This window comes from Calonectris borealis, chromosome 6 (assembly GCF_964195595.1).
Source record: "Calonectris borealis chromosome 6, bCalBor7.hap1.2, whole genome shotgun sequence".
Lineage (NCBI taxonomy): Eukaryota > Metazoa > Chordata > Aves > Procellariiformes > Procellariidae > Calonectris > Calonectris borealis.
Window position 1 is genome coordinate 35,742,850 of NC_134317.1, and position 23,691 is coordinate 35,766,540.

Genomic DNA, 23,691 nt, shown 5'->3' on the forward strand with positions numbered 1-23,691 from the left:
ATTGGCTTGGTGAACAAAGGAAGAGCAGTGGATGCTGTTTACCTTTAATTTAGCAAGACTTTTGATGCCATCTCCCATAGCATCCCTAGGCAAATTAGGGAAGTATTCAGTCCGATATTCAGTATGGGACTGAATGGGTGGACAACAAAGTGAATGAAAACCTGGTGGGGCTATCGAATTCAAAGAGCAATGGTTGGCAGTTCAAAGTCCAGCTAGTGGCTAGATAATGGTGACATTCCTCAAGGGTCAGTGCTGGGACCAACAAGAAATGGTTATTTCGGAACCTGGCTGACACAGTGCAATCGTACGCTGCACGGCTTGTTGTTTGGGCAATTGGTTTCTGGCTGGCTGGACAATCAAGATGGCTTCTTGTGAATCGCCGACAGATTTACTACAGGAATCCAAATGTACTGTGAGTGGAAACCGTGTCTCGCAGATACTGGCAAAGGAAGCAGCTGAGAGAATTTTCTTCACAGCCAAAATGCATTATTTTTTACTGATGCGCAGCAGTCCAAGACTGGATTTTGGAAAGACCAAAATCAAACATTCACGGATTCCAGAACACTGAGCCAAAGTAGACAGTAGGAGAATATTACATTTTCATTGTAATCTTGCTATTTTAGCCTTAAGTTTAAATACATTAGGCACAGTTCCTTATGCCCCAGTAAGATTTGCTTTGATTTGTAGTAGCAGCAGGTTGGGCAGAATTCCCACCGTCGGGGTGTGTTTGCTTCCAGAATGAAGCCTCTTACATTTTAGGAAATGTGCTAATTGCAGTTTTAATTCTGTTTTAATTTTAAAGACAGTGCCTGTATTGCCGAACTTGTGAGCGTTCAGCAGAGCTGAGCCCTGGCCCTGTTCTGCCTCGGCTGACTGAAATGCTCCTGCAGCACGTTCTCTTTGCAAGCTCCCCACCAGAAGAATCTGCTGTTTCTGTGGGACCAGCCCATCTTCATGCAAATGAAAGTGATTCCGCTTAAAAATGTCATCCCAGAGTCAAGAATGTGCTCCAACACTTTGCTTAGAAAAACAAATGATCTCTGTTGCCTTAAGCCTCTTTTGAAATAATAAAACATAATAATTGGCCATAAGCACTCTTTTTTAGGCTTTTTCTGCCCTGAGTCAGGAAGAAAACCGTGGTACAGGTGGTTATAGCAGAACTGACTTCACTGTAACTACCTTGAACGACAAAGTCCAAGCAGGGCATTTGTGGTCGTGTGGGCTCCAGCAGAGACCAGGCACCCCGCTTCAGACTTCAGCTTTTGACTGATTTGCTCCAACTGCTGAAACCTGTGACAGTGTTTTCTCCGGCATGCCCTGAATGCCTCCCCATGACAATCCATGCGCAGCCTTAGACATTTGGAAGTAATTTTATTTCCTGTTTGAGGCTTGATTGCTGTCATCTGAGAGTATTTGTATAAGCACTGCTGGCAGATCAGGCTCTTCAAACTCCCTCCTTCACCCTATTCTCCTACAGGCACCAAGCAACGTGTCCAGCCATCCTACTTGTGAACTCAAAGTAAAAACGCAGGTAACCAAAGTAAAAACAAGTTTACATCCAACCTCATTCGTGGGATAACTCTAGTGAGTTAGTTTAACTAAGTGCTTTTGAAGTACGCAGATCCAAGACTATGGAGGAACCAAGAGGAAAGGACCAGCCTGACCACTCTTTCAGCGAAGTGTCGCTGCTGCACAGTTCTCTGCCCTGTCCGTAGCATAAGATGGGGTATTTAGAAGGGTTGAGTCTTGTTCAGTAGCTCAGGAACAGGGAGGTTAATATGCAGATACAACATCATCAGACGCTCTTAGGGAATTAACAGTATAATAAACATATAGTGCTGTGGGACCAGCAAAAGAAATCCTTTTCACTGGAAGGGATCCCAGTATATTCTGTCTTTGTATCCAGCACGTGTTGAATCTTGTAATAAAAACATTGTTCTTGATTGTTTTGTGTTGGAAATTAACTTTATCCATAAAAAGGCAAGCAAAACTCCTATTTGCACTGATGGAGACATAAATATACGAACCTGTGAATTGGGGAAATATGGCCTACCAAACCAAATGTAGCTTAGTATTGTTTCCATCCAGCTAAGGAAATAGTGGAGAAGCAGTTGTAGACTTTGGAGGTTAATTTAAAATTAATTCAGAGGAGTCTAACGGTATCCTAAGCATAGTTTTTCCTTTTCAGTTTTCCCTATTCAGCCAAATTTGGAATCACAGTGCTGAATGGAAAACAGAATTATTTATTTTGGCACAATTTTCTGGAAGAGACAAAACTCAGTTGCCAGATCACACTCAGAGAGCCCTTTACCTGGAAGATTACCTCTTCTCCCGAGTCAGGGTGTATTGTTTTGCTGTTGCTTTCTGCCTCTGGGCTGTTGTTTAGGGCTTGGAGGTTGGATTTTCTCAGTTGATGAATCTCAGAGGGTGAACTCCCTCCCCTTAGTGCCAGCCAGAAGTGACTGGCCAGCCACAAAGTGTATGTCTTCAGTAAGGCTTTGGTTAACTGCTATAGCAATTTCAACAGATAATTAAGTCTCTGCTTGGAGCTGACTTGCACCTTGATACTTAGGAGTATTTATTCATACTTAATGTTATTTGTGGACTCTGCAGGAAAAACAGTTGAGTCTGTAGTTTTCCAGTCCTAAAATACATGTTTTAAAATTATCTACATCATTTAGAACACCCTGGGACTTTTCTACTTCTGAAACAAGGCACAAAGGGTTGCAACTCCTTGTCTAGAGAGTTGACCCCCTCAATCACATTGAAAACTTATTTGGAATTAACATCATTCAACGTCTTTTAACCTGTGGAATGCTTTTAAAAGCACTTATTTATTGTCAACTTTGCAAATTATCCTCTAGGATATTTTTAAGCAGGAAGCAGGATGGATTTAAAAAACCCACCTCTTTTCCTAAGAAACAGTTCTGATGAAATCTGGTTTCCTACAGGTTTGTGTTTTGGGAATGCGCATAGGCACACAGTTTAAAGGTATAATGAAAGGGATTTGTCATGATCCACTTGTTTTACAAGGGAGCCTTGGTGGGGCACTAACTTGGAACTCCCTTCTCCTCCTAACTGTGTATGTTCACAAAATTTGCAGGAGCACAATTATCTTAATGACCTGGTCTCTCATCTCTCACAAGGTCTCTATCAAACTTGGCTGAAATCCAGCCACTGGAATCAAATGGGCTTGGGGACACAGATGTCACAGTGCAGCCAGTAGGATCACATAAGTCTAATTTCCTTAGGATATTTCCATACGGGAAATGCAAAATGAAATGTTCATCCGGACCTTCAGCTGGCATAAAACAACACAGAGCCACAGACTTTGAGAAAGTCATCTTATTTTAGACCAATGGATGTCTGTGCTAGTTATTCTTTTAGACAGTCCTGTGGTGAATAAATCCTCTGCATGATACTCTTGATGAATCTGTGCGTGTCATTCATTGCTTATTCTCTTGGCTGTGCAGGGAGACTTAAACTGAATTTGAAGCCACTGAGAGAACATTCATCTTCTGTAACCCTTAGTGAACTAACAATGTGTTACAGACCTTGTTAGTGGTCAGTGTTTCCAAGAGAATGCCGAGTTACTTGGATTTAAGTGCATTGTTGTACTGTAGCTGTTATCTAAAGTTCACTGAGATGTATGATTTATCCTGAATGGAAATGTCTGAAGGCAAATTTGATTTCATTTTGACAATCAAATATTTCATATTAAGTGAATTGTGAATCAGTTCAGTCTTTTATTGGTAAGGCATTCCAGGTTCATCCTTATGTATGTAACTGTAAACTGTGTCTTGTTAATCGTTATTAACAAGAATTGTTTCTGTGCAACAAATGCAAAATAGGTTTTGTATTTATCAGTACTCCTGAAAAGTATCTGATTTTCAAAATAATTAGTGTTTACATTATAATTTGCATGGCACAGTAATTTAGATAATACTTTATTATCACTCAAAAAAAAAGTTATCAAAGGATAAACAAAACAGGCAGTCTGATTCTCATTGGAGTAAACGAGAGTTTTTTTCCATTGATTTAATGGGAACTGGCTCAAGCCCTATATTATTGTTGCAACAGGCTGACAATCAAAGATTATTAACACCAAGCTCCTCTTGTCCCTCTCTTGGCAGTCTGTACACACGCACAACAGTACATCTGCAAAACGGTTAGCACGTATCATCTTTCACTTTGATTTACTTCTGCACCTCTGCTTTGTGAGTCAGCAGGATTAAATTTTGTAATTCATAACCTGAAACTCAGCTTTTCATGTTGTAGATATTTTTTTAAACTTAAAAAACCCTGTATCTATGTAATCTTATATTTCCTTACACTTTTCACAAACTAGCATCAGGATGACAAAGAGAAGAAGAGAAGCTACCTGCACAAGCTGTTTTGTTTCCAACCCTTTTTCGTTAAATAACCATACCTTTTCTGTTCCAGTCTTTTTATGTTAAGCAATGTAAAAGCATTGGAGTTTGATTACAGTATGCATCAAGAAGTCCCTCTTAGCAGAAGAAAGCATAAAACTGGCAGTCTGTGCTTTCAATACCAGTCATCATCTTTTCTGCCTTTGTTAGACTATGTTCTCCTCTGCTGTAGGTCTACTAGCCTTTAGGCTCCTTTAGTTATCGCATTGGTAGGTCTAGTAAAAATGCAGTGAAATGGAGCTGCTTTGCTGTCAAATCCGTTTCTTTCCCTTACCATTTCATATATGAACCAAAGTTGGTAATGTCTGCAGAAAACCTATATATCTACAAGATTTGCTTGGGCCATTTTTTTCCCAAGTAGGGCATTGAGAGATCTATTCCCTTCCATCATATACCTGCCATCTCTTCAACTGAGGTAGTGGTGGTTGACTGCTTACATATTAGGTTGTCTATAAGCAGAGACGGGTAACAGGAGAGTATAGTTTGGGGCTTTGGGGACGTTTCTGTAAGGAAAAGTAAGACCTTAGGATGACAGGTTTTGCAAGCCTCCCTGTTTGTACATGTGGAGTAGTCTTTCTTTTCTCCCCCTTCTTACCCTTTTCTTTTAAAATATTTTTGCTCAAGACACTGTGTTACCACTCTCCCCCCCCCCCGCCCCGCATCCCCCCAGCTTAATTTTCTCTTTTTATGGTGTCATTTTCCTTCTTTCTTTCTTTTTGTTCTACCTGGTTCCATGCCTAGACCTTACTTTCCTTGTTCACATGCAAGATGTGAACAAGAAATCAATGAAAGCAATAAGGGTACAATAATGTGGAGTAACTTTAAACAGCAACCAAGCAGCAGTGAATTTCCAGGTGTTGCTTTCAAAATGATGTATATCTGGTGGTGCAAGATTGAAATGGTTTCATATGCTGTCTTTTAAAACACTTGTCCTGTTGTTGGCTTGTTGAGAAGTGGAATTAACCTTGAGAAACATTTACTTGAAAGGAAAACAAGCTCAGCATAAAATGCCCAAAGCAGGGTGTGCCTCCCAAGCCTTTACTGTGCGTAAACTTCTTTGACACTTGCTCGCGATGACTGATGGGCTTTGACAGCCATCTAGTGGCTGGGATCGGGGTTTCCCCCCCCCCCCCCCAAGTAATTAGTGCAGTTTCAGTGTTGTCACAAAACTGGGCCTGGGTATGTCAGCGCATGGTATGATTTTTACTTCCAAACTGTTGATGCGTAGTCTCCGAGTATGATGATTTAGTACATTAGCTATAACTGACTGTTTGACTTCTGATGAAATAGTTCCTTACAGCAAAACTGATACTCCACCAGATCAATATATAGCAGAAAAATAATTGCGTTGTACTTGCTGTGCTTTTAGTTGAAATCCTCTTTCATTAAGGTCCTTTGTGCAAGCTCATGAGTGAATGAGCCCTTAAATATATCATAGGGTATTTCTTCTACCTTGCCTTTTATATTTGCAGCCTGCTTTGCAACTCATTTTCACCGACTTCAATGGATTTGCAACCCTGTAGATTCTCTAGTTGGGTCCAATGCCGATTAGAGTTGTACTTTTTGTTGGTAAGAAAGGAATGGGTTAATGGGCTTAGCAGATCCTTTTGCCACATTAATAATTTCCAAAGCTGCTTCTCAAGCCATTCAGCACCTTGTGTTACAACTGCAGAGGTAGAAAGAACATGCGACATAAAGAGTTTGTGACTTGGTCTCTGTAATTAAAAAAAACCTGCAGATTTCCAAACCAGGAAGGAAATGGTGGAACAATTTCCCTTGCCGCCTTTCCCGCTCTGGGTGTAGATGGATAACATGCCTGCAGTTCAGGCCCGAGAGTAAAATGTCAAAATGCGCTTGTGGGATGAGTTGGCTTTGAAGTAGCTGCTTTTTTCTGAAGTAGCTGCTCTTTTTTGAAATAGCTGCTCTTTTCAGATTACTCTCTCAGAGTAGTGCAGTCACAGCAGAAAGGAAAACTAGAAGCACCAAACATAAGCAAAAGATTTAAAATTGAAAATATGGTTTCTGGCAGTATTGTGGGGTGGGTTTTTTTGTTTGGGGTTTTTTTTATTATCAGCATATCTGCGATCTGATAGGAAAGCAGACTTCTTAGTACACTTCCAGAAGTTGGTGTGTGCTTTTTTCCGCTGCCTTTGTCTGCCTCTTTCCCCGCGGCCGAGCGGGACACAGGCAGAAGCTAGTCACCATCTGGCTCAGCTCTGATTTGCCAAAGCAGTTGCTATGTGGTTTATTTGAAGTTATGACAGAATGCTGACTTTGGGCTCAGTAACTTAGAAATTTCATTTATGCAAACTGCTGCTCTTCTGAACAGCACGACGAGTTCTGCGGGTGATACATTAAGGAAGACATAGACCATATGCCAGACATCTGGGGGGAAAAGGCTAAATATGTCAGACAGCACGTTATGTCATGCACACAAGGGAGAAGCGAGAAGAGTGCTTTCCAAAATACGCTCTGCAGTTTGGAAAATGATTCTCACAGTGTCATAAATGGACTGTAGAGCACACTTGGTTGATGTCTTTACTTCACACCGAAAACATTTTCTCCTGAGCTTCTGCAGCACCCCTTCGAGTCATTTTGTCAGTGGGTGTCATAAACCGATTGAAGAGAGGAGTTGACCTGGTATAAATTTGGATTTCGGTTTCTGTTACAAAGCTGCAGAAGTTAGTGATGGCAGGCAACAGTTAATGACACATCTGCTCTGTTTCTCCAAGCTTTGACATTGATGGAGTAACTGGACTTGAGTTAAGGCATGAAGCTGAAATCCCAAGTCTGTTCGTATTTATCACTTTGTGATTTTCTGTTTACATCTGGTTTAAATTAGGACAGAAATGCATAGAACAGTGAAACTGTCCTTGTGCTTAGAGATGTTAATTTTTACGCTAATAACGGGTTTTCTTAAAAAAAAATGGTCGTGATCTTTGACTAGTGGGATGTGTCCTATATATCTCTCTCTCTCTGAAAAATTGCCCCCATTCCCAGTCTTGTATCAGTTAGAAATTAGGGCTGTTTGGGAGTTTTCAGATAATGGTTTTAGCTGGATTGTCCAGTTTCAAAGACATTTTTGATAGGAAGGTTTCTGGTCAGATGGAGGTCCCACCCAGGTAAGATTAATCTTCTCTGCAGCATCAGAGAGGTAGGAGAATAATTTTGGACTGTGTGTGACAGCTTTGCTGTGTATGACTCGGAGGAGGGCATCTTGGCACTGGGGTTCTTGGTTTGCAGGTTTGTGACCCATTGTCTAGAGACAGCCTGGGGACAGTTCATTGCTTTTGTGGGCGCTTGTGTTCTTTAGAGGATGAAATATTCATTGGGCCAAAGTGAAAAAAATCTTTTTTTTTTTGCTGATAGGGCACTCTGTAAAATGTTGGATACCCGAAGAAAAGTTTCCACTTTACTTGATTTTTGAATTCTTTATCAGGCATATTTTATTTTTAGGGGGAGATACCGAGATATACTCACCTCGTGATTAAAAAAAAAATCCAAATACTTGGAGTATTTGCCTACAGAGTAGAAAGAAAACAAAAGCATAGGCTTAAGTATGGGTAGAACAGTACCTAAACAGATGGTTATGTCCCTCTAAATGCTGCCATCAGTCAAATGGGGAAATTTTTGAAATTTCTAAGTTATGAATTCAACCCAGGGAAGTTGTTCTGCCTTGGTGACAGTAGATTGGTTGGAGAGGAGAGAGCAAAAACTATACTGAAAGGATTTCTAAATAATTAGTAAGAAATTAATTTTAAATCGGAATTCAAGGAGAAGAAAGAAAAGTAATAGTATTGTGAAAGAAAGTAAACCTTCTGTAAATGGAGTGGATTAGGTTAAAAATGACGTATGCAACTTAGCTAAAATAGAATGACCTCCATACAAATGTGTAAATATGTACATAGATAGGACATATGCATATAGTTGGTCAATGCTATTCCTATATAAATGGCCACATAGGGTAGTCTTTCATATACAGTTAAAATATTTAAGAGGTATTTTGTATGTAGTTAATATATATATATCCATAGCCATAATTTATGTGTGTGCTGGGGTAATCATGTAGGGCCATGACCAGCTGGATTGTGAGCAAAATGAGCGGTGTGAGGAGCCTCTCTGCACTCAGCTGGAGACCTGCTGCAAGAACCCTTGCACTGGAGATGGCTGTTGCCACTGGACAGTGGCTGACTGTCCTGTTTGGAAGATTTGGTTCTCCGTGTTGGTATTACCTTACACCAAGACCCCAATAAATGAGTTTTTCTTTTCAACAAACACTGCCATGTCTCTTCAACACTGCCGTAAGTCTGGCTGTGTAAGGTACCTGCAGCAGGGAGCAGGCAGCGTATGCCGTTTCGTACAGAAGTCCCGCAGGTTCTTCTCCCCAGTCGTCTCTAACGCCCTGCGCACAACAGTTCCAAAGAGCAGGCACACGGCAGCAGTTCCTCAATGCAGAGTTAGTACCCCACTGAGCAGAACGACATCCATGTGAGGCAATGTTCATTTGATACTGTGGTGGGTTTGTGCACTCCATGATGAGACTATTTGACTTCTTTCTGATCAGGAAATAAGGTGGTAAAATAAGAAAGACAATTTAAGATGACTGATATTTAGAAGTCCTTAATATAAACTTCAGCTATGCTGGTGGACTGTTTTCTTCATGTACATGATGCTGCTTCTCATCTCCAGTTGTGCTCTTTTCCTTGTCCAGACCACTCGTCCTTCGATTTCACGGTTGGAAAATGTGTTGTATATTCTTTCTCCTATCCAGGAGAAGATGTTGAAGAAATAGCCTGCACTCAGAATGGCCAGATGTACCTGAACAGGGATATTTGGAAGCCCTCACCATGCCAAATTTGCGTCTGTGACAACGGAGCTATTCTTTGCGATGAAATTCAGTGTCAAGATGTGCTGGAGTGTGAGAACCCGCAGGTGCCCCCAGGAGAGTGCTGTCCTGTGTGTCCCCATACAACACGCGATTTTGACACCACCATTGGTAAGATTGCTTTCCAGGTCGCTTTTTTAAAAGGAGAGACAGCCCAAAGAAATAGGAACCTCATGACACTGAAATTTCTAATAGTACTTCCATGGTGAAAGTTTAAATCTGAAGAGAGTAGATACTTGGCAGTTATCTTCCATCTTGGGTTGCACCTGAGCTGGCTCTGGAAACAGTTTTCTTCTGACTATGAACTGATATAGGCCCAAATGGCTTTATAACTAAAAGGTTGATCTGAATTCCACCTTGATAGTTCAAAGAGGTTGAATTCTGGCTTCTTTTTGTGGTTCATCTGGAACTGAAAGATAAATATATTAAGATAAATATATATAATAAACATATTAAGATAGAGAGAGATATAACTATATATAACAAAATAAGTCATGCTTTAATAAAACTCTCAATTCGAGGCCCCTGCAATAGATGAATAAATGTAAACATTATATGTAAACAGTAAAATGTAAACAGTATAAAGTGTTTCCCCAAAGTGGAAACATGGCCGCGTGATCCTTTTGTGAGACATAAGAAAAAAAATTAGCACGAAGTATTATTAACTCCCTGTTTGCATCCTTTCTGTGATATGCCTTCAAGATTACGTCTTTTCCAGTCCATTTCTTCCGCCTGGAGAGACTTGGATGAAGCAACCCCCCCTCAACTTTCCTAAAAGAAAATCTCTTAACTTGCAATAAATGCTCATTAATACGGTGTATTGCATTATTTGAACTACATTCTATATATAATAATTAAAGCAATTTCTTCAGGATATATAACTGCTGTTGATTAGCTTAATATAGAACAAAGTAATGATAAAGAGCATGTAGTAGACTTGTGTAATTGAGCAATGGAGCAAGATGTGGCAAGCATTAATAAATAGATGGTGCATCCTGCTGTGTTGTGGGAGGCATTAGGCCAACGCCAACAAGGTACACCCAACAAATATAAAAGCAGTATGGATACATTCCAGAATTCTGTACTGTTATTCAAGATATTAATAAAACATTCCTCTGAAGGATTTTTGTGTGTATGAGTGTGGCTATATGGCTCTGAATTCAGGCACATGATATTGCAGGTGCTTTTCAAACAAGAAATGGTCAAAAATCCCTCAGTCAGCTCTATCTTTTGAAATATATAATATGTTGTGGATCCATCAACATTGCTTGTACTGAAGTCGGTAATAAAACTTCCTTTGATTTCACTGTCAATCATTAGGCCAGCTTCTGACATTTCCCCACAAGATATTCTGCTTTCCTTAAGTGCTTTTTCTTATTCTGTGCAATGCTGGAGAAGGCTGAGAATCAGGGGACATCGTTGCAAACCATTCTGTTTCCTCACACCTAAACAAGGGAGTATATGTGTCCCTGGGAACTTCCCCAGCTCCCTGTATGTGATTCACCATCTTCTGTGCGTCCAGGATCGGGGATGGCTCTAGCTGTAACACCTTCACTCAACTCTTACCGTGTTCTGTCTCTCAGAGTAAAAAAAAATAATTTCCTCTCTTTTCTTCTTTTGTCCTTTTTAATAGGTAGAGGAAGAAAGGTAAGATTTCCTTTACAATTTTTTAAAAATGTATTACAACTGTTAAAAGAACCTTTTGCATCTCCTTGGAGCACTTCACAGAAATTAAATATAAGCTCTGTTAAAAACACTTAATTCTTTCCTCTTGGTCTTCCTTAGTGGCTAGGGAGATTGCAGTCTACATGGAAAAAATGCTGGGATGCAGGCAAAAATCCTGTCTTAATATAGAGAATCCCTTGACTGAAAATCCCTGCTGCCTATACAAAAGGAATTCCAGTTTGAGTAGTTCGGTTGTTTCGTCTCTAGCAGTGCCACAAAATGAGGAAAGGGACCACTAGGTCATTAGAAGCCAAACTATTAAAACTTTCAGCTCGTTTTCCGCTGAGACTTAGCTGCCCAGTGTGCAGTAGGTAGCACAACCCCTCTAACCGTTCCTGCTGGAGTTGTTAAAACTTTGTGCAGGAGGCACGTCTGGATTGTGGTGCAAGGCGTCACTGCACCCTGCCGAGCTGTCCCTGTGTTAGCTTTGACCTCATTCCCTATCAATCACGAGGTAGCTGTTGCCCGTAGGCTGGAGCAGCCAGTGAGGTATGACACACTGAGGTACGAGACGCGGCTGGCACATCGGCTTTGCAGCCTGTCTTGTGTACGGCTGTACCCCAGGTCAGGTGTATTTACAGGAGGTGACACCTGTGACTGCTAGGCAAACTTACCCCGAAAGTACTCTGTCTTCTAGCTGGTACCCCACAGCATTGACGTGATGAGCTCCAATGTAAAGTTACACTTACAAATTCAAGTTTTAAACAATGTTTTACAGTGCTCTTTGATCTAGTGTTTTAGTAAGAATTTTGGGTTTCTTACATTTGCTGTTGTATTTCATTATTTTGTACACTTGACCATGAATAACTGGGGTTTTGTATAAATCACTGGAGGATTGCACAAATACAAAAATACGCCTCAGCTGTATTTAAATGTATGAAACCATGCTGAAAACAGTTTTTTGGCATCCTTTCTACTTTCACTGTGGTAAAAATTCAGGCCACCCAAGGCAGCTTGCATAACATCACGGCCATGTTCGAGTCAACGCTAAGTAAAACACTGGCAACCATTACCCAAGTACTTGTGAAGGTCCTTTACCGCAGGAGGTGGGTCTGCCGGAGCCTGAGTGTTCAACGGGAACGCTTGGTCCGGGCCCTGATGAAGAACGAGGGCGATGTGTTCTTGCACAGAGCCACACTTCTGTGGGCAGCATCTCTCGTAGTATGCAATTAAACAAAAAGAAGATCTAGTCTTACAAAAGAAATTGAAATACGTTCTGGTAAATGTGCTTCTAAGATAGTAAGCAGCTACAAGAAATAATAGAAATACTTTTTAGACGATCAAGAATATATACTCACTAAAACTGAGTAGCTCTCTATGCAGAGGTAGTTTATGGAAATAAATGGACTGTAACCAGCTTATTATTACTTGATAAACAAGGCAGGAAATTTTTTATCTTTACAAAGTCCTCCTTTTTTCCTTAATAAAACGGTTACGACCAACAGGTCTAAACCCAGTTATTTTATGTAACATGTAATCATTGTCAATACATTCAGCTCAAAGAAAAGTCAATTGGCAAATGCTGTGTCCTTCACTCTGAAGCTATGTGATACCGTTTTGTATTCTGTCCCTATGCCGCAGATGGGCATGCAGGTTTTTTATGTCCATAAATTTAAGAATATGAATTTTAATTTAATACCTTGAAGAAATGGAGTCTGAATGCTGCTCTGGGCTATGTATTTCATATGAATCAAATAATCCAATAACAGAACTATAACATGTTTTCTAGTACTTAAATATCATGGTGATTTTTTAGTTTGACTCTTCTTTCAGCCAGTATGTTATGCAGTTACAGAAAGTCTGTTAATTTATAGCCTTCATTTAATCAGTGTCCATAGTAATTAAAAATAGTACGGATTAGCTATTGTAGGTACTTTAATTTAGTCTCAGTTGTATCCTTAGAGAAGTCTTAGCATTTGTCACAGTCACAGGGATGGTATTGGTGAAACTGGTACTGTTAATTGCACTTTCACTTGTTTTCTGCCATCTGATGTTTTTGCATCTTTTTCCTACAGGGACAAAAAGGAGAACCTGGAATAGTGCCACCTGTAAGTCCATTTTTTTCTTCATTTATCAGCACCCCCTAGAACATTTTAATGCTTTAAAGCAGAATTGCAGTAATTAAGGAAATACAAAAAAAATGTACAGCCTAGGAATGAAAGGAATGGAATTAATTATGCTATTTCACATATCTAACATTAGAAATTCCTGTCAATTGCAGTTTGGGAAAAAATCTTATTGAGTTAAATCTGTCATAATCTTTATTTTTATATTTAGAATTTTGTGGAGCTATATTGGTAAATTAGTATTTGGAAAGTGTAGAGACACTTGAGAAAACTGGTGAAATAGATTGTCACTTTCTATCTTTATTATTCCTTTCTAGCATGAAGACAAATTAAAAGAATCGATAAGTTGAGCCTAAATCATTGTAATTCACTTGCTTATTTCATCTTTTTTAGAATAACAATGATACTTCCAAGATTTCACTCATATTGCTTATAAAAAGACTCCAAACTGGAAAGAGATAACCAGTGGAAATGTTTTTTCCCCCCCCACAACAAGCCTTACAACTTGCCTGGTGCTTTAATTTTCTCATTCGCTATTTACTTTTCACTAACTAATTTTCTGTAGGGTACTCATGACAAATATAGCCATAATGTTGTGTGGTAAATTTAATTCATATTGCCTTCTTTAGGTTTCAGGAATACGAGGCCGGCCGGGACCAGCCGTGAGTATTTTTTGATCTTCTGTTTCTCTGATGATAGCATTTTCCACTTTCTGCCATTTCTGTTTTGTATCGTGAGGATGATATGAAGGAGGACTCTTCCGTGCCTGAGGCGGGTATTGCCTGCAAAGCTGCTGGATTTGAGGAGGCAACAAGGTTATGGGATTTTTTACTAGTCTCAGGTCTAGCCCATGCTTGAAGGGAATGGATGCGTGCTTGTAGTACATGCACGTCTGAGGAGCTTTGTGCGAGGTTGATGCTGGGGAATGCTTTTCTAGCTGGGATCTAGCAGGAGTCGAAGGAGATGCAGTATGCTCCCCGGCTGTGGCTAAGCAGAGCGCGGTTCTGGGCTAGCAGGAAGGGTGTCTCAAACCTGTACATCTCTGCAGTAAGAGCCTCCAGCATTCAGAAAACCTTTGCTAAATTAACCTGTGGAGCACATGAGAGGTGAAACCGTTTTGTAGATCTCTGCAGCCTGATTCTACTCCCTTCAGACAACGTACAATTGAGAAGAAATATTGAATACTTGGTGACTGTAGCTGTTCTCTTTATGATCATGTGAACAAAAAACCCCACAAACTAATTTTCAAATAAGCATTGCATTTCATATTTTCAGAGTTTTATTAATAGTTAGCTAGTTTAAAAGGTACTTAATATTTCTAATCTTTCTTTTAGGGACCTCCAGGCTCACAAGGACCACGAGGAGAACGAGGCCCAAAGGGAAGACCTGTAAGTTATTAAATATCTCAGAAATCAAGTACTGGACTAACCTCAAAAGGTTAGATGGCTTTAAACAGTCTCCATGTCTTTTAGAGTTACCAGAACTTTCCTCATATTTTCCAAGAATCAGGTAACAAACAGAAAAACATTTCTATCTCACCATTCCCTGGGTAGATTGAAACCTGAATGTTTTGAGATAATTGACAGAGGTTTAGCAGTATTTCCACTAAAAGCCATACTTTCTCAACAGTTACCCAAAGTAGTGTCTGAGAGTACGGCTTTCTCCAGAATTTAAAAAAAAAAAAAAAGCCAACAGAACAACAAAACCGGAACATCATGTTCGCCTGTTTAAGAACTCCCTGACTTTTTGCTGGTTACTAACTGTGCACCAGAAGCAGTGTGAGCTGTGGGGCTCAGAGTATTTCAGGAAAGGCAAAGCTCAGGAAGTTAGCAGGAGTTAATATGTGACTACATATGTTGGTATGCTGGTGAATAATATAATCAAGATTGCTCAGTGGAAATGAAGACTGCATAAGGGAATTTCGGTGTCTGCATGTGGAGAACCACAGAAAGGCCAAAAGGGAGTGCTGAAAATACCAAAGATGACACGTTCCTGTTGAAAAAGCTAGGTCAAGGAGCCGAAGCTGCTAAAAGCAGATTTTAAAGAGTTGTATCATTGTAATTTCTGTGTGGATATTTTCCTATCCCTCAAGAGAGCAAGCCAATACTGAGTTTAGGCATAGGCCTAAAACTGACTCCTTTCTGCTGTTCCTCCAGTGAGTGCCTGTTGTCCATAGATGGTAACGACACTTCTAAAGCAGCGTGTAGCCACTCTGAGATGGGTGCCAGGCCACTGCTGCTCTCTAGATCACCATTAGACGTTTGTCTGATGAATGAGTATCAAGATGCTTAAAAGAATTCTGGAAGTAACTGTGAAATCTTGTGGTGCGCAGAGGAATCTTGACTGTTTATAGAGACGTCTGAAGTGCTTTCCTCATCTGCAGTATTATCAATGAGATGCTAAATAATTTCTGATTCTGTGCCATGCATCCCTTATATGTCTCTTCAGAGTGGTGGCTAGAAGCACCTAAAATACCAAAAGGCTGTAAATAGTTTTGAGTTCCTTTGACACAGGTTATTATACTGCTTTCAAGGAATATCAAGGGATTAGGAACCAGTCAGCTCCTTTGAAAATGTTACGTCGAAGGTTCTGGTGAGCTGTGTGTATGTCAGAGCTACGTAGGTCTGAGACCAAAGAGCACTGCTTTGGTTACAGAGTGACTGCTAGCGCAGGGGTTTTTATTTATACTTGCGGAAAAACAAAAGTTAGCTCACACCTGCCGTTTATATTATGAAAACCTCTCTGCACTGTTTGCAGTTCGTTCAAAATACCTCATGGAGCAGGTAACCTTGTACAGACACCCTTTATAAAATTAGTCTGGGTAAATACATTACTGACTGCTGCTATTACAAAACCACTAAGCACATTTCCAAGTCTTTTGTTTGTGTCTTTGGATTTTTTTATTTGTTCTTTCTATGGGCTCCTACTGACCCTACTGAGAAGGAACTCAACCTTGCTATGGATCTCTGCCTTTTACAAAAGCAGGACCCTGGGATGTAAAGTGAATTCAGGAGTATTAGCATATTTTTTACTTCAGATTCTTTGTTAGTGTAACAATGAGAGAGAAACAGCTAGGGAATAGTATGTTTGCATTTGCAAAATGCATTTAGGGAGGGGGAGTTTTGGAGCATGATACAATTTCAGGTGTTTACAAATAATCTTTTGAAGACAGAAAAGAAGCTGGAGCATCCTCAGAACCATTGATATGTTTTGTTTCAATATGGATTTACACTCGATTTATACACCATGATCTGCTTTTCCTTTTATTCCACGCCAGGCGAAACCTGTCACAGTTTCCCGCACAGCAGCAGCCACGGGCCAGAATGAGTCGGTTGCCTGTTTAAACGGTGCCACCTCGTGGCCTCTCTCTGAATTTTTTTCCTTTTTTTTTAAACCTTACTGACCTTGAGCTGGTGAAAGAAAATGAAAAAGCTTTTTTTCATATACATATAAATAGATAAAGAATATAAAATAAATAGAAGTATAATCAAGATTTTATTTAAAAAAACCCCAACATTGGTTTGGTGACTAAAAAGTAGACCCTGTTCTAAAAAGAAACGAAAAAAAAGACCTTTTTCTATGTCAGATTTTGTTAAGGTGTCTCGGTTTGGATATTGGAAATCAGTAGTCGTTGTATTAATGCTTGCTTAATTCTTTATAGGCAACTGTTTTTTTCTCTAATGCTTAGCTTTGTTTTCTTTTTATTTTGAGAACAAACAAAAGACGATAACTCATTCTTTTCCTGTGTTGGACAGTATACATTTTTAGGTTTGGCAGTGTGTACTTCTGTTTATAATAGAAATATTAAACAATAAATTCTTCTGCTAGAACCTTCTGCTTCCATCCAACACGCACAAACCTTCTCATTTGTTTCAGAGTAGCATCTATTCACAACTCATTCTGCAAGTAGGGGGGGGTGTGTATGTGTATGTCTGATAAGGAAAAGATTTTCCCCTGATTGCTAGGCTTATAGGAATTTCAGACCATAAAGATAGATGGAGAATTAAGAGAACGAGCTCATTCACTGGGATTTTCCAGGAATCCTATTGTCAATTCTATCCCAGTGTAGCCCTTTCCCAAGGGAATGCTTTTTCTTTAACGTGCGAACCGTACTAGTTCAAACCATACCAGTTCAGACATAAATTCCACTGAAATGTGTCGCAGACGGCAAGGAAACACAGTCCTCATCTCATGGAAATACAAGTAATCTGTCTGATTATAATTGTGTTTGTAAAGATGACTCACTGAGCCAGGCTTCCAAAGTTTTATGTTTAAGTATCCTTAAAGTAGAAGAGCTCATTATACAGTATAAAATTTTTCCTCGCCATAGTCAAGCATTTTTCTCCTAATGAAGGAAGCAGTAGTGACAAGCACTTTAAAGTCTGTGTTTATGGTTGAAGTGTATCTTTATTGGCCCTGTTGCTATTGATTTTGTTCCACTAATGTTTTATTAGCTGCTGCTTTATTTAATTTTAGTTCTGACACACGATGAGATGAATGCAGTTTCATCTTGCAATCAGAAGTGGGTGATCAAAATGGGAGCAACGGGATGGCCTCCCAGACTATTCTGCAAATACTAGCATGAGATAACATCAACGCCAGGGAGTTACTCTGCATTTTTGGCAGTGTAACTCTGTTGAGAATTCAGCAATAGCATGAGCTGTCTAAACCATTCTTTTACAGGAGGCTGTAAAAATCCAGCCTTATGTTGGAGTTTCCTAAGCATGTGTATGTATGTACACTAGTCTGAGTTACCTGTGTTTTAGAAGTAAATTCTTGATATTCTATATTGTGTGCAAAGCCAAATAGATTTTCAGCAATAGTATACTCTAGTATGGAATGATAGGAAACCTGAGTTTCTAAAAGAGCTTGTGAGAGAAATTACTGCAGTTTACTTGTGTGTTGGATTCGTGACTAATTTTAGCCAGTGATTCCGATCTGAAGGTAGGAACAGGTCTTGAGGGATGTTGTTTGTTTGAAGATCTTTCTGTAGAAATACAGATTTATCACAAATGAGACAGTTGTTTGCCAGTTGCAATGATTTTAATGAATACCTTTGCCCACTGTTGGCATTTCTGATTTCGTTTCTAGGGTCCTCGGGGTCCTCAAGGGATTGACGGTGAACCTGGTATCCCTGGCCAGCCTGGTGACCCTGGTCCTCCAGGGCATCCTACCCACCCAGGACCAGATGGACTAAGCAGGGTAAGTTTTACACTTGCTTTAGTAGAAAGTAAAGTGAGTGTTGGGCCAGATCCTCATGATCCAAAGAGTAACTCCTCTTTGCTTCAGTGAACATGGAATGCTGTGCCCACAGTTCTTGTCTCTCAGTCATGAGGGACAGCAGCTAGCGGCAGTGCAAGTTCTGCCAAAAATTGGGGCAAGTTGAACATGAGAAACCTCGGAAAGGACACACCTTTCACAATGGGTTTTAGCGTGTAGGAAAGCCAAGGTGCCCAAATCTAAAACCCTCAGCAGGGTTCTGTTACTTCCACCTGATTTAAACCCAAGGGATCTGGGCAATAGTACAGGGAAACTGGTGTACCAAATTAGGAATACAGAAAACAAAAAAATAAGATGAATTATCAATAACAGAATAACTAATGAGAGAAATTAAAATGTGGTTAATTATACTTCTTGCTGGAATTGTTCAGACCAACACTGAGAAGATTAAATAAGGGATTGTTTGTGAAAAGCAGTGCTAACCAGCCATAGATACAGGCAGGGTGTCCTGCAAGACTTCCTCCCCCCGCCCCAATTCTATGGAATTCTAATTATGATTGATAATTAAATACATATTTGAATTTCTCAAGTATATTCAGTTACACATTTATTGCCGTTTGGAAGATATCTGTTTTCATTTCTCACTCAGGAACGTTGTTCCTGCAACGTTACTGAAAACAATGGGGTTATATTGACAATAAGCTGAAATATTCAGCCAAAGGCTTGCAAGTTTGGGCAGCATTTCTTGACTTAACTACCTTTCCAAATAGTCCTGAATCCAGCAGATTCAGCCCAAGTAAGTATCTTCAGTGCAGAGGAATCCCTTAGAATCACAGAAGCACCAGGATGGGTGTTAGACCACCATCCTTCATAGATTTCCACAGAAAATATGAAAGAATAGGTGTGGCCAGAGATCTAAGACATTTTCGGTTTGTATTCCTGTCTCTGAAGTTAGGCAATCTCCAGCCTTGTGGAAAATGTGTTTGAGGACCAATCTGATGCAGAACAAACTGTAAATCTGAGACGACTTGAGTGCACATTTGTGCTGTTGCTCCTTCTCAGCCACTGTAAGCTCTGGCCTGCCACCAGTGAGGGTCTGCCTCTGAACGAAGCAAAATAAAACTGTTGATTTCAGCAGAAGAAGGAGGGCACTGAAGGTTCTCCCTGCTCTAACTCATTTGTCTCTGTGAATTGGCCTGAACAGCAGTGGCCTTCAACTTTGCTAGATAAGGGCAACATGCTTAAAAAATTCTAATTTGCAATCATAAAATCAGCTACATTTCCATTTACCTTAAGATATTTCTGAACTTGAAGCACAGTAAGTGAAAACAAAAGAAAGGCTTAGAAGACATGAAGGAATATTGCAGGTGAAGTTTAGGTGTGATTTAAATTTGAAAGTAGTGAAAGAAACCCAATTAATTTTATGGGAGGCTTTATTCTTTTTAGGTCATTTTCCCATTTGTTTAATATTAAAGTGGAGGTAGAGTCAGAATAGTGAGCAGACAATATGATGCATTCGACTGGTCTTTGAAGCCTTAAACCACCTCAAATTTACAGGAAAGACAACTTTTATTTTAATGATTAAAACAAGAATTTAGTTGTTAGCGCTGCAAAACCCATGTAAATAATGAAGATGCAGTTACATGGATTTTTGCCTTATGAACCATCAAAATGACTGACAGCTAAAATCCCATCTTTTTTTTTCAGCCATTTTCAGCTCAGATGGCAGGACTGGATGAGAAATCTGGACTTGGTAGTCAGATGGGAATGATGCCTGGTGCAGTGGTAAGACCAGATTAGCCCTGTATGTAGAACAGGGTGGAATTGGAGTGCATGTGCAAAATCTCAAAGGGGAATTCATCCTCTTCAACTTCCTATGCCTCTAGAACCTGGGCGTACAGTATGTTCTAGTGCAGTTTTGCACAGTACCTGGAAAAAATACTCTTCTGTTAAAGTGAAAGCTTTTTTCCCCCACCTCTAGCCTTCTTGTTGTCTTCCTTCCCTCCTTCTGAAATATGGCAGCTACTAACAGCAAGGTACAGGAAAAAAAACAGCTCCTGATTTTCTCGTATCTTGAGTCACTGCAGAGTAACTGAAAAGTGTCAGGTGTAACGCAAAGCAGAATAAACAAACATGTAACTTTGAAGGCTTCTTTTCACATTGTGACATCAAAGATAGTTATTTTTGGTAGTAATTTAAAAAATTATTTCTGAAACCAGCTGTTAACTGAAAGCTGGGCTTTATTATTTTAAGACAGACATTCTACTTCTCCACAGGGTCCAGTTATCATTGGCATCTCTCACTGTTTAGATATGCCCTTTACTTTTAGTGCACTGGGGACTTAATGGTAACGCTGAAATTTTTTACCATCTGTGAAAGCTGTTTCACCACCCTAAGCTGTCTCTGCTAGAACTCTTGGGGTTGTTTTTGGGTATTATCTCTTTTCACTACATGTATTTATCACATTGTGATATCGTGAAGATACTGTTACCCTCTTTGCTGTAATTTTTAACCTGCATTCTTAAGGAAACCATCCTTTGATTGCACTGTCCATGAGTTTGCCTGCTTAAATCTTATCCCTCCAAGTCCCCACCAGTAACCTTCAAACTCAGTTTCAATACATTTTGAAACGTTCTAAAGATAATCTGATGTTTTGCCTTCATATTAACTTTTGTGGTGATTTCTTCAAAGAACTTTCCTTTTTTTATGAATGTCTCTCTTCCGTGAATTTGCTGTGGGCACATACAATGATTTGTTCCACAAATCTGTCCTACTTACTTGGTTGCCCTCCATCCCTTTGCTTAATCCTTTCACTCAATTGTCTTGAGACTTTGCATCTCTTGTACTGCCTCTTCTTTTGTCATTCTCAAATATGATTTGTTTTAATATTAATATCTCTTTTAAGCTATTTTTTCTATATCTAGGTCTCTCTAAGGCCTTACACAAAGTCTATTAAAATCAGTTGGCACTCACTCACTGTCTTTGGATTGATTCATCATGTTCTGTAATATGCTTTTTTCCTTTCTTTGTAAACTGAGTAACTGACAGAACCATTGTTTTTTGTTTTGTTTTTAAAGGTGATCAGAATTTTTAAATGGCCTATTACTAACTCTTCTACATTTGCTTCATAAAAATTAGTAAAAATTAATGAATTTTGTGTAAAAGACATAAATCTCGAACCTCTGTCAAAATGCAAGTTATTGTCTGCTATAGATATTTTTGTATTGCTAGAAGCAAGAGAATTACTTTCAGACAAGATTATGTTTACTTCATGGTATAAGTTACAATTAAGCACGAGATTTTTCCTAAAAATCCCATGAAACTTTTTAAGGGGAAATCTGAATTTTCTGTAACAAACCACAACCGTTTGGAAGCTGTTTTAGTGGTTTGTATGATTCATGAAAATATGTCCTTCCGTTGCCGCTTGTTGCTGCTCACAGCTGAGAACAGCAGCATGAATTTATTTTGTCATTGATTCCATTATGAGATTAATCTGAGTAATGAGATTCCCTTCAAGGGAAGCCTATTCCCCCCAACTCCATTCTGTTACTACATTTTTTTCAGTGGAGGCAGGCAACCCGGTTATTCTGAGTGATGCCAGAGACTGCGAGGTTCCAGAAAGCAACCAACCCCATATTTTCAGCTGCTAATGAATTTACACTGTTGTAACTTTTTGAATTTGAAGATTTCCATTCTATGTACTTTTGTATTTCATAACATCAGTCTCCCGAGTAAAAGCCTTTCCGAGGGTTTGACCATAGAAACGTTATCTTGGAGGTCACTATCAAGCCATTTTGCTGTCTTTGTAGGATGAATGTTGCTTGCAGAAAGGTGTTTTTAAGTGTGTAACGAGTTATGTTTTTGATAGGGTCCAGTGGGTCCAAGAGGTCCTCAAGGTCTCCAAGGAAAACAAGTAAGTACTTCACCTCAGGGGATTTGAGATAATTGGCCAGAGGTGAAGGCAAAGCACATAGTAACTGGTGTGTGTGTGCACCTCTGAGGTAATGTCCATCTTCAGTGACGGAAGGATGAATGCATCTTCATGCAGAGATGAATCTAAACTTACTGCTCTCAAGAGCTCTGCTCCAGATGTACTCTATACTCAAAAATTAACTCAGAAAGAACAATTTATTAGATCTTTAACAAGGTTTTAGCCGAACGCACATTTTTTTAATGAGGGAACAGCAATGAAAACGGTGACTGTTCTGATTTCAGTATTGGCATGGTGTTAAGTTTCCAGTGGGGTTTGTATATGGCACAGGACTTGCCCAAAGCTTAAGGGACTTTAGTATCCAACTTTCACTCATTTTGCAATGTGAGCTGGTTCTGAATTAGAATCCAGACTGTCCCATGGGCTGTGATTTTCCTGATCACGGATTTTAATTTATATTCTTATATTTTTACTTTTTGGAATTTGTAACTGTATTCATCTTTGGTTAATTTTAGGGTGGTGCTGGTCCCACAGGCCCACCTGGTGAACCTGGGGATCCAGGACCTATGGTAAGACCAATAAATACAAACATTTCTACAATAAAATTGCAAGCAATGTATTATACCTCCTTACTTCAGAACAGATTTTTTTTTGTGTGTTCTCTCAGCTGAAGCTATTAAGTAACTTAAGTCAAGAGTCGTGGTGTTCAAAGCATGTTGTCCTGAATCAGTGAATTTGAATTGTTTTGAACATGCATAATAATGATTGTAGTATAAACAATCATTATTCCTTTTCCAGCACAGACCTGAGGATGGTTAAGCACTGGTTAAACCATACCTGGTAGTGTACCTTACACAAAGGATGATGAGAATATTTATTTTTCGGAGGCGATAAAATGATTCAAAAATAAAAGCAAGAGCCAGAGATTTGGAACAACAACTGTGACTTTTAATGTATTTTTTTTCTCCTAAAGAATCCATTCCATATTTTTATATAACATAAAGCAGGTTTCTTAGGGGCGGGATGGTTAGAAAGAACACTACAAAATTAAGCAAGTGTGCTTAGGCATAAAATCATCCTTTTTCTACATCTGTTTTTATAAAACCAGACTGAAATGGAGCAAATAGATATTTTAGTGATGGCTAAATTGACTTCTCAACAAATATATTTATTTCTTAGGGTCCAGTTGGTTCTCGTGGACCAGAGGGACCTCCAGGCAAACCTGGTGAAGATGTAAGTTTGTTACTCTCTGTATCTTGTTTTATTTTTAATAAAACAAATATTGGCATCTTTGAGACAGTGACTAACCAGCAGATGTGCCTGTACTTTTATCTATTTACTTTTCTTTGTAATCATACTCCTCATTAAGTGCAGTGTCATAACTATAAATCTTAGTAACCCTTTTCAAAACCCTCCTATCTTTTCCTTACATGT

General features: G+C 39.4%; 1 protein-coding gene across 1 annotated transcript in view; it reads left to right on the top strand.

The window, feature by feature from the left end:
- The first annotated feature begins 13,850 nt into the window (after positions 1 to 13,850).
- COL5A2 (collagen type V alpha 2 chain) overlaps positions 13,851 to 23,691 on the top strand; it is a 50,551-nt gene continuing 40,710 nt past the window's right edge. The window contains exons 1-8 of the mRNA XM_075153899.1: positions 13,851 to 13,921; positions 14,441 to 14,494; positions 15,263 to 15,365; positions 18,198 to 18,308; positions 20,034 to 20,111; positions 22,195 to 22,239; positions 22,773 to 22,826; positions 23,437 to 23,490. Coding sequence (XP_075010000.1) covers positions 13,851 to 13,921; positions 14,441 to 14,494; positions 15,263 to 15,365; positions 18,198 to 18,308; positions 20,034 to 20,111; positions 22,195 to 22,239; positions 22,773 to 22,826; positions 23,437 to 23,490 — 570 coding nt within the window. The remainder of the gene's footprint in view (positions 13,922 to 14,440; positions 14,495 to 15,262; positions 15,366 to 18,197; positions 18,309 to 20,033; positions 20,112 to 22,194; positions 22,240 to 22,772; positions 22,827 to 23,436; positions 23,491 to 23,691) is intronic.